Here is a 14,326-nt window from a genome sequence, read left to right as displayed (position 1 = left end):
AGCCGCCTCGAAAGGCAGTGGCACAAAGTCTGGGAGGCGCTCCGGCTTAATTGAACTCCTGATGTTCCTTTCTTCTCCCATTCACCCAAATACCCAGAGCCAAGGCTGGCTAAGAGTTGCTTTGCAGGGGCAAAGCTGGCTGAAGGTTGTTAAGTATGAAAAGGGAAAAAAAAAGTCTCCGCTCAAGAAGTTGTTCTGTCAACCGATAACATAAGCAAACGTGATTGGACAACGTGACGCGATAGAAGTAACTAATTCACAGCATGGAACGACGTTCTACAGGGTATAAATACAAGTAACGAGAGCAATATTCAAAACAAGTTGTCCACAAGAAAACAGCGTCTGTCAGCCAACGTTACGATCATGAAATGGTTCCAGCGTTGACTCAAGTGTGCACTCGCATATAACTAGGGTGATCATCCTCTACTTTGTAAAGCCAAAAAGGACCTGTGACGTGGGTTGATTGATTAGACTTCCAAGTACGAAAGCACATGATGGATAAATATTACGTACCAACAGGATCAGCTGTGAAGGGATAACTTGTACAGCATCAGATCAAAAGATAACGAATATATACGTACCACGATCATGATGAACCCCTGTCCACGTTCCTATTACTCCAAACGCACTGGCGATGCTGCCGATTTGTATCCCTTCGGAACTAAAATGTGCATTATGAGCATCTGGACATCGTGACACCACCGCAACCTACCTCCACTTAATGCACGAATCGGATACAGATGCCTGACGTGCCTCAATTCATTTCGGTTTCGTATCTTGTGGAATGAGTAATAATGACGGGGCTTACAAATCGCCATCGTACCACACCACTTTCCGACATGGTCACAGAGCCTATGACAGTCGCCTCATTACCTGGCATACCCCAAGATGATCCAGTGAAGTACAAGGTCGGATAGTGCTCGTACGGGGAATTAGGGAAGCGGTCGAGTGTGTAGATGTCAGGTATTGCCTGAGCGTCAATGAGCGTCAGTTTGAGCTCAATGAGGCGCGCCGCATCTGGGAAATTTAAATTGTCAAAGTAGGTGCTATCCTGCAGTCCGCGTCCTCCGTTGTCATACTGTAGAATGAATGTTGAATATTAGGGTAAGTCTCATAAAAGAAAAAAATTACATTGAGTGCTAATTAATGGATGAGTGAATGTAAGAGCTTGGGTTATAAGTATGCTTACCAAACAGGTCTCTGGTGGTAGGGCGATGCACTTCAGTGCGGGCAAATAACAAGGTGAACAAAAGTCATACCGAATATCCATGAAGCAGACATATCTCCTCCAGTGACCTTCAACACCAGCCCAATCACCTGTTGCTCGTGCTGTGGTGCCAGGTGCCGAATATGCTCGAGTAGCTTCGAGCCCACAACGCGGTCTTGCATCCGGCCATAGAGATGGACGGTCATAAAGGTTCAATGAAATAACGTTGATAATCGACTCTATGTGAGTCCAATCCACTTCTCCTGATGTGGTGAATGGGCCCCATGCATTTCCTTGATGGTAATTCCGTAGGTCATAAACTTGATAGCGACTCCTCATCCATATTAATTTCAACCTTTCCTTCCCTTCGTCGTCGTCTTCGTCGTACTCATCCAATGTCAGCGCAAGGTATGAGCGCAAGCGAGCCAGCGATTGATTACCCTCTTCTGAGGCAATTAATGGAGAGCGAAGCATGTTTGTGGATTGCAACACGTCAACGACCCACAATAAATTCGGGGATGAGACACGTTCATGCCCCATTGCGACAGGAGCTGCAGTGCGTACCACAGAAACAAAGGTATCGATGGCCCTCAAGAGGTCTTCAAGTTTTGAATTTTTGCGACAGGCGATTAATTGTGCTTCCATTCGCCGGAGTAGCTCCTTCCTCCAGTTGAAATGACTATCTCCCAAAAATACGGACTCCATCTGCCGAGGGTCATCGAAGGGAAACAGAAGGAATAGTTGGCGCCACAGATACGGATCTGGGCTCCTATAAACCAGGCGATGTGCTTTCCGGCAGGTCTGCGAGAATGACGCAACGTCGCGAGGGTGGCAAAGTGCAAGAGCGCGTTCTGTTATCTCTGACGGTATTGGGAAGACGCAGCTCAGCATCATCGCTGACATTGTTCAACGTGGAATCGTTCACTAATCAGGCTGAAGGTTGATGTAGTGCCAGTGGGAACGTACAAGGCGTAAATCATATTGATGTTCTGATATATGGTTTCGGCCCGGGCCCTGGGCCCTTTGGCCGCAGATTGATTGAACTCCGTAATCGACTTTTATGCACTCACTTTACCGTCTCCCCATCGCAGTCACCATATGATTACAAGTATACCTGTATACATCGTATTTTGCCAATAATTAACGTTTCCAAATGTAAAGTTACTTGCAATCGCAAACTGAGTGCTACTACATAGTAAACGTATAAAGTCGTATTTGTACATATTTGCGAGGAACCTCGGTCACAGCGTACTAAATCCTTTTGTGTACGTACTTAAGTACCGACTTCCTTACACTTGTGACTTCACTGAGAATCATGCGCCGCCTCCTCATATGCTCGCTTTTAATCGGTTCCAGCCTTGCTTTTCAATTTCCCTTCAGCATCTTCAAGTCGAAAAACTTTGTTCACGTAGAACAGGCTCATGCCTCTCCAAGAATAGCCATCGTGGGCGCAGGCGCGGGAGGTTCCTCTGCTGCATTTTGGATATCTAAAGCGAAGGAGAAATTTGGAATCGACGTTGAAATTGACGTGTATGAGCGTTCAGATTATGTCGGGGGACGTAAGTTCCAGCTACATGTGCGTCGAACCGTGCTTATGCACCAAATCGGGCCGCAGGCAGCACCGTAGTATATCCTTACAATGATACTACACTTGCTCCGTTGGAACTAGGAGCTTCTGTATTTGTTGACGCCAACAAGAATCTCATGAGAGCTTCCAAGGAATTCAACTTGACACTGACAGCCTTCGAAGATGATGATTCGGACACTGGTATCTGGGATGGCCAGAAATTCGTACTTGTGGTGAGCTACTTTTCATTTGTATTTGCCCACAAAACCTTACGCGACGTCGAAGGTGGATAGTGGCAGCTATTTGAAAAGCTGGTGGACAACTTTGAAGGTGTTATGGAGGTATGGCTACACTGCCCCCACTAGAACAAAAGCCATGTACGTTTCTTTCGCTTGTTCAATAATCATCGTGGAGCTCATTAAGAAAACATAAGTGTCCAGTCAATGATTGACCGCTTTCTCGGCCTGTACACCCCTGAGTCTCCTCGCTGGGATGATATATCGACGTTCTCAGAAAAGTTCCAGTGGGGGTCCATGACTAACCAAACCGCCTCAGATTTTCTCGAAGGTAAGGGTGTTGGCCCGCTCTTTGCACGAGAGCTTGTTGAGGCAGCGACGCGTGTCAACTACGGGCAGGTGTGTCCCACTTCTCAAACAGTTTACTAGATTCTCGACCAACTGACGCCGCGTCAGAACGTGGACGAGATCCATGCCCTCGGAGGCGCAATTTCAATGGCAGCGAATGGTGCATCTGGCGTTGCTGCAGGAAATTTCCACATATTTGAGCGATTTCTCGAGAATTCATCTGCAAACGTCTTTCTGAACACGAATGTTTGGGCCTCTTTCTCTTATATTTTCGTCTGATAACTGAAAATATTCCAGGTCAAGGAGATCAAGCGGAAATCTGACACTTCTTCTTTGTGGACTGTCTACACATCGACCGGTTCCCAGACGTATAAAGGAGTTGTCCTCGCCGCACCTTTCCATCAGACTAATATTATCCTGCCCTCCGACTTGGCTGAACTCATTCCTCCGCAGCCATATGTGCATTTGCATGTCACGTTGCTAACGACACAATCTGAACGCCCCAGCCCGGAGTACTTTGGTCTCGCATCCAATGCTCAAGTGCCGAAAACGATTCTGTCCACTTACGAGGGTGCTCGAGCGGGTGGGGTGGAGCCTGAGTTCAATTCAATTTCTTATCATGGAAAGGTTCGTAGGGTAGAAGGTGCAGCAGGAGACGCAACAACAGACTCTGAGTGGGCTGTAAAAATCTTCTCCCAAGAGCGCGTCTCCGATGAATGGCTCGAGACAGTATTTGGTAATGTCGGCTGGGTGTATAGGAAACTGGTAATCATTACCGTTTACATGAGCAACTTGATACTTACGACGCAATCAGTGGCAGGCATACCCCGTGTTGCTCCCCACGGCAGAGTTTCCTCCAGTCAAGCTCGATCAAGGTTTTTACTACGTGAATGCTTTTGAGCCGTACGTGTGGAATGATGTTTCCTTTTGCTTTCCTCCTGACGTCAATCTCGGCCTAGGTTCATCTCAACCATGGAAACCGAGACCTTAGCCTCGCGTAATGTGGTTGATCTACTGTTGCATGAAGAATTTGGAACTGGTATCTGTGGTTCTCTGCTCTCAGAGAGTGAGAACGCAACCCAAATCACAGTGCCGACCGACTTCGTGCTTGGCTGGGATTGCTAGATTACGCAAGCGCTGATCAGTGTATGATGGAGCATTCCGAGTGAACGAATGACATAAATATATCCATATCTCTATCCACCAGTCTTCTAGCTAACCAGCTCGATCACACACCGGGGTGTGCATACATAGCTAGTTGGATCATAGATGCATAGGGAATTGTACTAGTACTGCGCAATCGATATCAATACCTGGTGCGCCAATTGCAAAGCGCATTGAGTTCGAAGTCGCTGAGCGTGGAGGTCTGTGGAGGTCCACCCTCGGCTGTCACCAAGGTTTCCAAAGAACTTCACGAAAGTAGGTCATTCGACATCGCAGACGGTGTATGATAGAAACAATATATTGATTCTAATTGTAGATAAGAAGTAAATCGTGCAGAAATAAGACATGTCAGTTTCGTATTCAGTTCGCTGGGGGTGACGTGCAAGTGACGTGAGGCATGATATTTGTTCGTCAACGACCCCAGATGGCAATAAATGGGATTCAAAGAAAGAGGGCGAACACTCCTGGTGTACACAAGAATATGATGACAATAAAGAAGTGATATACGAAGGTAGATTCGGGATATGTGTTCACTCACTGCAGAATCCACATATCCTCATGCAATTATGGAGATCCTCGCCTTGTCTCTCCGCAGTACCTCCAGTTCAACGGGCTTCTCACCCGTGTCATCAAGATTCATGTCCTCAAGGTGCAAACTACGTGTTTGTTTCGTATGCGAAAGGCTTGGTGGGCAGATTTTATCACCGGCGACAGTGGCAGTAGTACTAGTGATCGTGTCGGATGTTGATCCGCGTTGATTTGGGCGGACCGTATGTGGCTCCATGACGTCACGCCATACCTCGATATAGTCGTGCGTGAATTCGCCAATCTGGGCTCTCTTATTAGCCTAAAGGAACAATCAAGAGTATATTCATGCCTACCTCGACCTCGTCAAGACCGATTGTCTCACTCTCAGCCGAGACGCGTATGTGGAGGCCAGGGATTGTGTCGACGTAATGGACGATCAGAGCAGTAACGACGAACGTGTATGAGCATGTCGCGAGGATATAGGCGAACTGAATATAAAGCTGCTTCCAATTGTTGTCGACCCAACCACCAATGACACTTGTGTTAACGCCGTCTAGGGCGATAACGGAACGGGTAGCGAAAAATGCGTTCGTCATGAGACCCAAGATCCCGCCAATGGCGTGCTCGGCAAAAAGATCCAGTGAATCATCCACGTTGAGAAGGAATTTGACTAAGGGTTGCGTTAACGTTTGCACTCTCGAGTGATCCAGTAGGCTCACGTTTCGTTGCGTAATTACACACAGCGCCGGTGACCACGCCCATAATGACTGCTGCCCACGGTTGGATATATCCTGAAGCAGGCGTGGCCGCGACGAGACCAGCAATGGTTCCTGAGCAGAATCCGACCATGCTATACTTGCGCTCCAGGCGGTAGTCGATGAGGCACCAAACGATACCGCCAAACGCAGCAGCAATCATAGAGTTCCACATTGCCATGACAGCGCGCAAGTTTGCCCCAAAAGCGCTACCACCATTGAAACCAAGCCAGCCAAACCAGAGGATAAATGTGCCCAGGTTCACCATGGCAACATTGTGTGGTCTGAAGTTCTGGAGGTCCTTGTCCTGTCTGCGACCAAGCACCCAGGCATAGGCAAGACCTCCTACCCCGCTTCCGATCTCTACGGGGCCTCCACCTTGTAGATCACAGGATGTCAGAAAATCAAGACGGTAGGAGGAAGAACTAATTAACCTGCAAAATCAAGAACGCCGAATTTAAAACCCCAGCCGTTTATATTCCACGCCCAGCAAGCGAGGGGGCAATAAACTAAGGTCATCCATAAAAATGTGATGACCATAGCTGGGAGTAATCGGCCTCGCTCAGAGATACCGCCCACCAGTATTCCTACCGTGACGCATGCGAATTCCATCTGATATAATGCGTACAACAGCGCAGGAATTAGAGGGGAACCCGGGGACGGGCCGCCAAGAACGTCGATCAGGCCAAAGTTCGCAAAGTTGCCCATGAATCCATTAGTTGCAGTTGGCGAAAACGCTAAGGAGTAACCCCAAAAGTACCACTGAAAGATACAGACCGCATTGCTGGCAGAAACTGCCCAGATGAGCGACAATGCGGACTTTCTTCTGGACAAACCAGAATATAGAAAAGCTGGATAAAATGTATAAGTGAGCAGATAGAACACAAGGTAAGAGACATCTACGAACAGAGACCGGGTATCATGAAAAATACCATGCCGCTTGCTACAATAATGAAAGAGACATCTCCGCCGCCGAACCTGTGAGATAGGAGAGAATATTGGGTTCGAGGACTTGTTGGCAAAATTTGCTATTGCCTCACCCAGGTATATCCCCTGCAACGCAAGATAACGAATTCTACATCAGCTCTTCTGTGTATCTGTGGATGGTCGCCTATGAATATAGGCGATGCGTAGACGCACTCTTTTTCAAGATCGCATTCGACAAGTCGAGGATACTCGTTAGAACCATCACGTCGAATAGGTCGGGTGAAGGTATGTGCCTCGGCGTTGATTTTCCGGAGAGTCAAGTGGGTATGCCTCAATAACCCAAGAACTGGTTGCTGGTTTTGTATTTATAGTCATGACGCAACCTTGCACACAAATATCTATCAATGGTCCTCATATCTAGCCAAGGAAATGTGGGGAAGGGTCATGGAAATCCGACGTGGCAGGTCGGAGCTGACTGTGGCGATTTGTGATCATGCCAGGCCACTTCTAGCGGCGGCATGCCAGTGCCGGAGACAATGGGGGTACGTGTCACAACGCGATTGAATTCTATAGCAGTATACAGAAGTATACAGAACGGTGTCGTGGCATGTATGTGGCAGCGTGCAGAACAGTACGATGACGCTAAATCAGACTACACTGGGTCATATTTGTCAATACAAAATCAGAGATAGCAGAGTATTATGTTCGCATACTTGCCTGGCCCCAGCGCCCAGAGATGTATGCATGCTTGAGCTTCACAATATCGGTAGAGATCTCCAATTGGGATCGACCTTGTGAAAGACTTGAATCTCTGTTCGCATGACATGTGAGCGGAAGCATTAACCACAGTCTCGGGTTTTCATCTGTCAACAGCGAGGCAGCAACATGTAGGGAAAGTAGATCTTGATCCGTAATACCGTCATTAATATTACAGGGCGGAACTTACGGAATTGGGCGTTCATTCCATCATAAAACTTTAAGGTTATGCCTCCCTGGTTCTCCAGCCAGCTCACACCTTCGTGTCACTATTGGTCGACGATCTTCAATCAGCTAGCAGGTATCCTGCTATGGTTAGACGGATTCATACTCCTCTGTATGAATATCTAGGTATACAGAAGCAAAAGCTGAGATCAGTGTCTTTCCTTTTCCCCCTAATTTCGTGACTTGAATGCTGACCAGTGATCAATATTGCCTTCTTGAATATTGTTTCCCCCTTGGGGCCACCTGAACATGAACGACTCGGGAATGTTACCATTGTTACCATTCGGTGGCATCACTAGAGGCATTAGAATCGTCTGAACTGAAGTGACTCTGAAGTCGCGAGCCGAAGAAGTCCGCAGCGGGTTAGCAGCAAGTAACACCCGAACACCACGACCCGGTGTGCAAGTGCATTTTTCTTCGGACCGGCACATACCTACGCATAGGCACCGTGTTGCCGTTATACTAAGCGTTTAAGTCAGTGTCAGATGGGGGCCCTACTTACAACTCGTCCAACAGTTCACAGCCACGAACTTTCACAGGCGCATCCATATCCGCAAACAGCTCTCTGATATCAATTGGGTCATACTTGATCGATAATCTCTTGGATTCGTTGCTTCTCTCAGTCACTACTGAAATTGATTATCAATGTTCCAAGGTTGTTGTCAACACCTAATGCTACCTCAGAGCCTTATGAACTACTTCGGCACGGAGTCGGGCAAGAGTCGGGACTGTGATTTATGGTTCAGAAGTTTGATACGTACATCCGTCACCTACTACTACTACCACTACCACTAGTCTTTATAGAAGGAACGACTGTCTTCCTTCTATTGGTCTACCTAAGGGAGACTAGCTACTCGACCTCTACAGCTTAACATAGTCAAGAAAGCAACATTTGTTCAGTGCTCACGAATTCTTTTGGATGTTCACGCAACTCAATTGTTTCCACCTGCCACCGAGCCTGGGATATTTTCTCGCTACGAAACTCTATAAGTGCCATTCAGGTGCGTCTTGTGAAGTCTTGTGTTGCTGGGTATATCTACAAGATTAAATCTCAGCCAGCTTCTGGAACACCTACACCTAAAGGTATCGCTGGTGGACCGACTTCTACTGCGCTCCCACCCTGCATCTGTTGTTCCCACTGCAGGAAAAATCGATCCAACGATGATGCGAGCCTCGCTGGCTGTGTTGTAGCCGAACGTCACACTTCAGGAAGTCAACATGTGCCAAATTGAGCCTTTGGCAAGGCCTTCAGGCTTGCCGTCTGCAACATACCTATTACCAATGGTTCTGTGATTCGCTATCTCGTTGATGGCTGCCAAATAGACCAAAATGAGTGACACCGTCACACCGATCCGGAGAAGGAGAGTCGTCTTAGGAGACCAGTACTTCCGCCCGGCGGTAACAAGTCGCCCTTAGCATACCGTAACTGAGCCACAGTCTGGCCATGACCTTGGCAGCTTAGATGTTATAAGTTCCAACAGGCCCCCCACTGGATGAACATCTGGCTTCTTCACTCAACCAATCCGCTTCTCAAGATCTGTATCGACGCCCCGCAAACCAAGTGCACCATCTTCGTCAAACCAGTTCCCGAAAGTTCAAGTCACTCATGGTTGTGCAATGTGTCGTTTCTGGCACTGGACAAATCAATGTCTGGGAGGAAATTCGTCATGCAGCCACGCACTGTGCCTTGCACATAGGATAGAAGCTAAACTTATGTTCATAAATATACGAGTCATAATATATTTATGAACAATACTGCAAAGAAGACGCAACAATTAGCATATGAGAACGCACAGGGTATTGACAACGACAGGGAATCTTCCTCCGCGGGCCAGCAAAGCCAATATAATCAAACGAGATATTTGGCCCCCTATCACATTCTTATCTGACATCTCAGTCCCACGGCCAAGCCATAATTTATAAACTTGTATGTACGACCGATTTCTCCTCAACCAGGGAGGAAAAAACCAATATTATTTGAGCACGAGCTCGATGTCTAAACAGGGGTACCTATGGAAAGATCGTAGCATCAATATTCGTCACACCGAAGATGCTGTCCCAAACAAGATTGTAAATGTGCCACATAGGTCAATATTCAATCCTCACACCAAGCGCAGATCCTCCAAATACAATAGTCCCCTCCTCTCCAGCGCCTCCCCTCCCATGGCTCCATGCACAAAGGCCTCCCCAATCAGGATATACGCCCCGCCTTCCACCTCCCTCACTACAAACGGCACCGCTGCCCCCGGCAGCACTACCACCTCATCCCCGACCCTCGCACTTTGATGTGAAATCCCCAGATCTCCCCGCTCTGTGCTGAACACCCGCCTCGCAGAGCACATCCACAAGAACGTTCTCACAAAATTGTGCGTCACCTTCAGCGGGGCTTTGTCTCCTGCCGCCACAGCCACCCTCGTCGCATCCAGCAGCTCCCGTAAGGGTATTGCACCATCCCATACTGCTATGAAATCGTTCACAGCAGCATGAACCTCGGAGTAACGGTACTCTGGTGGAGCAGACCGCAGGGCCGTAGCGTGCGCGGCAGACCATATAAAATCACGCAGGGGAGAGTCACCGATAGGGATGGGTCCAGGTGGAGACTCTCCATCTGGGAAATGATCAGCAGCATGTACAGAAGCATGGGAGGCAGTGTCGAGAGCGCGGAGGATGAGGTAGGTGACCCATTGGGCAAATGAGGCGCCAAGGGCAGCAGGCGCGGGGCGCCGCTCCCTAGCGGGGTCGGCGAGGTCGGAGATGAGGGTGCGCCACAGGGCCTCTGCTGCTGCGGGAGTTGCGAGTTTGGCGAGACGTAGGGCTGGATCAGCGAGCAGGCGGAAGAAATGTGTCATACGCTCAAGGGAATACATCTCTTGCCCAGTCTCTGACGTGCGGGAAATACGGCCCAGTCGTACGGCGACAGGGATGCACAGCTCTTTCCAATCAGGGGAGACGGTGGGTCGGGTAGATAGAGGACTGGTGAATCCACCCGCAGAAAAAGGGCACTGCCCATGGATTGCGAGCGGTGGGGGGCTCGGTAAAACGCTGAAGTCCGGCACCCACGAAGGGATGGGGCGAGGTGCAGAGTATGAGCGGTCTTCTACCATGGAGAGGACAGCGTACCCTGTCCGACCCTCGACCAGGCGTGCGCTGCACTCCATGTAGACTTGGTCAATAGATTTGGTGTAATCCGCGCTGAACACGTCGAGTTCCACCACTGGCGACTCCAACGACGACCTATCCGATATGGCAAACAGTGCAAAGATCTTGTCACGCGGGTCGGTGACTTGGTAGGTGCGACTGAGGGCAAGGTTCGTCTCGAGCGGCCAGAGCTTGCCGCGGTTGCAGTGCTCGCGTGCAAGAAGTATTATAGGGATCGAGCCTAGGACGATGGCCCCTTTCTCCCGCCATACTTGCCAGAAGGAGTGCTGGCGGCGGACCACGTCAAGGAGTCGTGCAGCATTTTGCACCACATCCCAGGGGATCTGGGTTGGTCCATGATAAACCTCAATGGTTCTAGCGAGAACAACTTCTTGGATGATCCAACACCGCTGGAACCATGATATTGTAAAGAAGAAGTCACCGAGCGAAAGCCAGTCACTGGTGTGGGTTACGATGGTCATCTCACGCAAGGCCGCGATGGCGGCGTCCTTATAATCTAACACACTTTCGAACTGCTCCTCCCTGATGTAGGGCAGCTGCTCCATGAATCGGACAATCTCTTCGACGGACTGTACCCCGGGGTCACTTGACGGCTCTCCGAGCCAAACCACCACCGTACGTGCAGAACCGAAGATGCGGCCCATCATGTTGACCTGGGCGCCGCGTTCTTCTAGATCCTGTTGATTGATGCAAATAGCATCGATCCAGATCAACGTATCCTGGCGAAGCCGCTCCAGGCGAAGCAAGCCATATAGAAGGTTGGCAGTCACGTTGAGGTTCATCCCATTACAGCTGATAGAGCCTCCACGCTCCGAATCAATTCCGGATGTCGTGCTTGAATGTTTATCAAGCTGCCAGGTGTAGGACAGCGCATCATAAACGGGGTTATTTTCAAGGTCGGCCTCGATGAGGTCATATTCCAAGATGGAAACGAATTTGCGAATTCGAAGGAGCCTGATGGAACTGCTGGTGGATAGAGGTTGGTAACGAAACTGTGTGGATGTTTCCATCGCGCTGAGCTGGCAGAACCAACCAGAGTATATGCAATGAATACGGTCTCTTGATTACATATGGTCCAGCCGAACTTGAGATAAGAAAAAATCATAAGATTTGATGTGATGAACGCCTGATTGGGCCTTATAAGCTTAGACCCTAAGTTAGACTGCGGGACTAACACCATATAGTGGGGTAACCCGTGATTGATGTCGGATACATGAGCCGGGAGCTAGTGAAATATGAGTGACAGAGGCCGTGCATCTTCGTGGCAGACGCAGGAGGCATCGGACGTGTTTGATGGATGTGAGGATGTTGTCTAGATGAACTTGGCAGTCTCCCCTTAGTAGTGGTACTAGACAGACCAAAAAGTAGAAGGAATGGAGTCGGTAGCTATAAGCTATTTCGTGGTCAACAAACAACTGTGGCTGATCTCGACCTTTGAGCCCAGGTCTTGAGATCTTGAAGTCAAGCGAGTATTCAAGTAATACTTGAGTGGGCATACTGTAGTTTTGGCGAATATTCATATTCAAGTGAGCGGTGTAGTGCAGGAGGAGATAATGATGACGACAACAATATGCATACCTAGATGTAAATAACTCCGGTCTAGTTATGTGCACCACAATCCGTTTATTGCACCTGTACCTTCTTTCCCTCCACATCCACCTTCGACGCAGCCTCTGCCTCTGCCTTCTTCCCCGCCATTGCATCCAAAACGCCCCACAAACTTCCGCTCATCTCCCGCGCCATCGCCTGCCTGTCCTCCTCCAATAGCCGTTCAAACTCGTCCTTGTGGGTCGCGATGTATGCCTGCTCCTCTTTATACTGCCGCTGTGCCTCAAGGCGCTTCTGCTCGAGGTAAGTCAAGGGAATGGGCGAGTGCGAGGGCTGCAGAATATTAGAGTCAGCCATAACACAAGAAAAGATAAGAACAACTGACTTCACTCGCGCCACCGAACATGCCACTCAGTGTGAACCCGCCCTTGGATAATCCACGCGCCTTGCTCTTCCACTCCTCGATATGCTTCTGCTTCGCCTCGGCTTCCTTCTCCGCGTATTCGATTGGGATATCTTTCCCTGCATACGCTTGAAGGATGGGCCGCACGTCTGGAGTCTTGTAAATTGCGATGGCTATGCGAGAAACCTGAGATTAAGGTTGGCTGAGGCGAGACAAAAGTGTGTACATACACTCCAAGAAGGGGATCATGGCAATCAAGCCCTTGTCCCCGGGTGTACCGGTCCATTTGGGGACGATAATGGCGTTGTCGGGATGTGAACTTACATGTTCGGGATGCGTATCAAGGAGGATGACTTTCGAGAGGTCACGATTAAGATACGATAAGTCCTGAGGAAGGGGAAGGATTTAACAAAAACAACACACGGCCGACGAGGGAGACGAAGTGGAAGTTTAACACTGGACGAGACTTACCTTGACAATTTTACCGTTCACTGATCGTGTGGCTTCACGGAAAAGTTTGTAAGTGATAAAGAAATTATATGGGTCAAGTTTCTCAATTATGGGCATGGCGGTCTGTTGGATTTGAGTTTCAACTCTCGTCAAGACGTTTTCAATATGCAAAATACACACATAATGGTGCTGAGTTGTAAATATCACAATTTCATAGAACTGGGACAGGTAGGCAAGGAAATAATCAACGCCAGGGCGTTTAGCTGTCCGCCATCCTTGCTGTCGCTGAGGAGAGACATTATTAGCGATGCTCCTAACTTGAACAAGTCAACCTACATCCCACGTTGACGTGATAATGAGATCATCCATAGACAGCAGGAGAGTGTACGGTTTTTGATGGGGAGCTGGGAGAGGCGGCGGGAGTAGTTCTTGCCATTGGGGTTTGTTGAAGTACTGTTGACGCGATCAATAAAGTCTATAAGCTGGTGTGCCATTGAGTCAGGAGTTCGTTGCGTCACGTACATCGAATAGGTCCGAAAACCTCGATTTCGTTCGTGCCCACCTTCCTGATGGAGCCTCCTCCACTGCCTTCTTATGACTTAATACGCGCAGAACGAGAGCTCGAAGTATAGGCGCACCTGGTTCCGTTCCTTTAACTCATCCGCCTCCCAATCTCTACCAAGATACACGACTTGCACACCAAGGGCGACCGCGAGTACACCAAGAGAAAGACGTCCTAAAAACTGACGTTTTCGCTCTATACTCGAAAGCGAGTCCTTGGATGATTTTGCACCCGTGCGCTGGGTCTTTTCTGGTTCTGGTTCCGCGGGTTGGAAGTCAAGACTCGGGAGTGACGGCGGGGGTGAAGGAGGGGGGTTCTGGGGAGGTGATGAAGGGGGTGTTGAGAAGTGACGAAGTGCAGGGAGGGCGCGTCGTTGAGCTGCGCTGCGCACAATCACTGAAAACATTCGAACACTGGCGAGGACGTGTGTTACCACTTTTTAGCTGGCACTTTGCAGAAGAAAGGATACGATTTGCATTTGTTTGGTAGAC

The 14,326-nt window shown here is 49.0% G+C and overlaps 5 protein-coding genes across 5 annotated transcripts; 1 reads left to right on the top strand and 4 right to left on the bottom strand.

Moving 5' to 3' along the window:
- Window positions 1-192: 192 nt before the first annotated feature.
- On the bottom strand, window positions 193-2,163 carry EDB91DRAFT_1108816 (uncharacterized protein). The gene is made up of 8 exons (XM_041317587.1): window positions 1,260-2,163; window positions 1,190-1,200; window positions 1,132-1,139; window positions 809-1,078; window positions 713-744; window positions 582-661; window positions 514-525; window positions 193-447 (listed from the first exon to the last, which is right to left on the bottom strand). The coding sequence occupies exons 1-8, from the start codon at window positions 2,108-2,110 to the stop codon at window positions 386-388; spliced, it is 1,326 nt and encodes a 441-aa protein (XP_041181225.1). The 5' UTR covers window positions 2,111-2,163; the 3' UTR covers window positions 193-385.
- A 326-nt stretch (window positions 2,164-2,489) lies between these two features.
- EDB91DRAFT_1108811 (FAD/NAD(P)-binding domain-containing protein) lies at window positions 2,490-4,709 on the top strand. Its single transcript, XM_041317586.1, has 8 exons — window positions 2,490-2,766; window positions 2,823-3,007; window positions 3,060-3,151; window positions 3,208-3,409; window positions 3,467-3,604; window positions 3,656-4,123; window positions 4,173-4,261; window positions 4,318-4,709. The coding sequence occupies exons 1-8, from the start codon at window positions 2,523-2,525 to the stop codon at window positions 4,481-4,483; spliced, it is 1,584 nt and encodes a 527-aa protein (XP_041181224.1). The 5' UTR covers window positions 2,490-2,522; the 3' UTR covers window positions 4,484-4,709.
- A 93-nt stretch (window positions 4,710-4,802) lies between these two features.
- EDB91DRAFT_755273 (ammonium transporter) lies at window positions 4,803-7,117 on the bottom strand. The gene is made up of 6 exons (XM_041328293.1): window positions 6,946-7,117; window positions 6,713-6,858; window positions 6,240-6,656; window positions 5,770-6,183; window positions 5,404-5,720; window positions 4,803-5,351 (listed from the first exon to the last, which is right to left on the bottom strand). Exons 2-6 carry the CDS (start codon window positions 6,738-6,740, stop codon window positions 5,079-5,081), a joined length of 1,449 nt encoding a protein of 482 aa, XP_041181223.1. The 5' UTR covers window positions 6,741-6,858; window positions 6,946-7,117; the 3' UTR covers window positions 4,803-5,078.
- Window positions 7,118-9,670: 2,553 nt separating this feature from the next.
- EDB91DRAFT_755125 (heterokaryon incompatibility protein-domain-containing protein) lies at window positions 9,671-12,348 on the bottom strand. The gene is made up of 2 exons (XM_041328292.1): window positions 12,050-12,348; window positions 9,671-11,931 (listed from the first exon to the last, which is right to left on the bottom strand). The coding sequence occupies exon 2, from the start codon at window positions 11,880-11,882 to the stop codon at window positions 9,816-9,818; it is 2,067 nt and encodes a 688-aa protein (XP_041181222.1). The 5' UTR covers window positions 11,883-11,931; window positions 12,050-12,348; the 3' UTR covers window positions 9,671-9,815.
- A 1-nt stretch (window position 12,349) lies between these two features.
- EDB91DRAFT_755124 (HAD-like domain-containing protein) lies at window positions 12,350-14,305 on the bottom strand. Its single transcript, XM_041328291.1, has 8 exons — window positions 13,912-14,305; window positions 13,796-13,861; window positions 13,610-13,726; window positions 13,454-13,558; window positions 13,295-13,396; window positions 13,054-13,210; window positions 12,806-12,996; window positions 12,350-12,753 (listed from the first exon to the last, which is right to left on the bottom strand). The coding sequence occupies exons 1-8, from the start codon at window positions 14,239-14,241 to the stop codon at window positions 12,496-12,498; spliced, it is 1,326 nt and encodes a 441-aa protein (XP_041181221.1). The 5' UTR covers window positions 14,242-14,305; the 3' UTR covers window positions 12,350-12,495.
- Between the last annotated feature and the right edge of the window lie 21 nt (window positions 14,306-14,326).

Source organism: Suillus paluster, assembly GCF_016628075.1.
Source record: "Suillus paluster strain FC165 chromosome Unknown EDB91scaffold_7, whole genome shotgun sequence".
Lineage (NCBI taxonomy): Eukaryota > Fungi > Basidiomycota > Agaricomycetes > Boletales > Suillaceae > Suillus > Suillus paluster.
The sequence above is the reverse complement of the archived record's forward strand: the minus strand, read 5'-3'. Positions and strand labels throughout refer to the sequence as shown.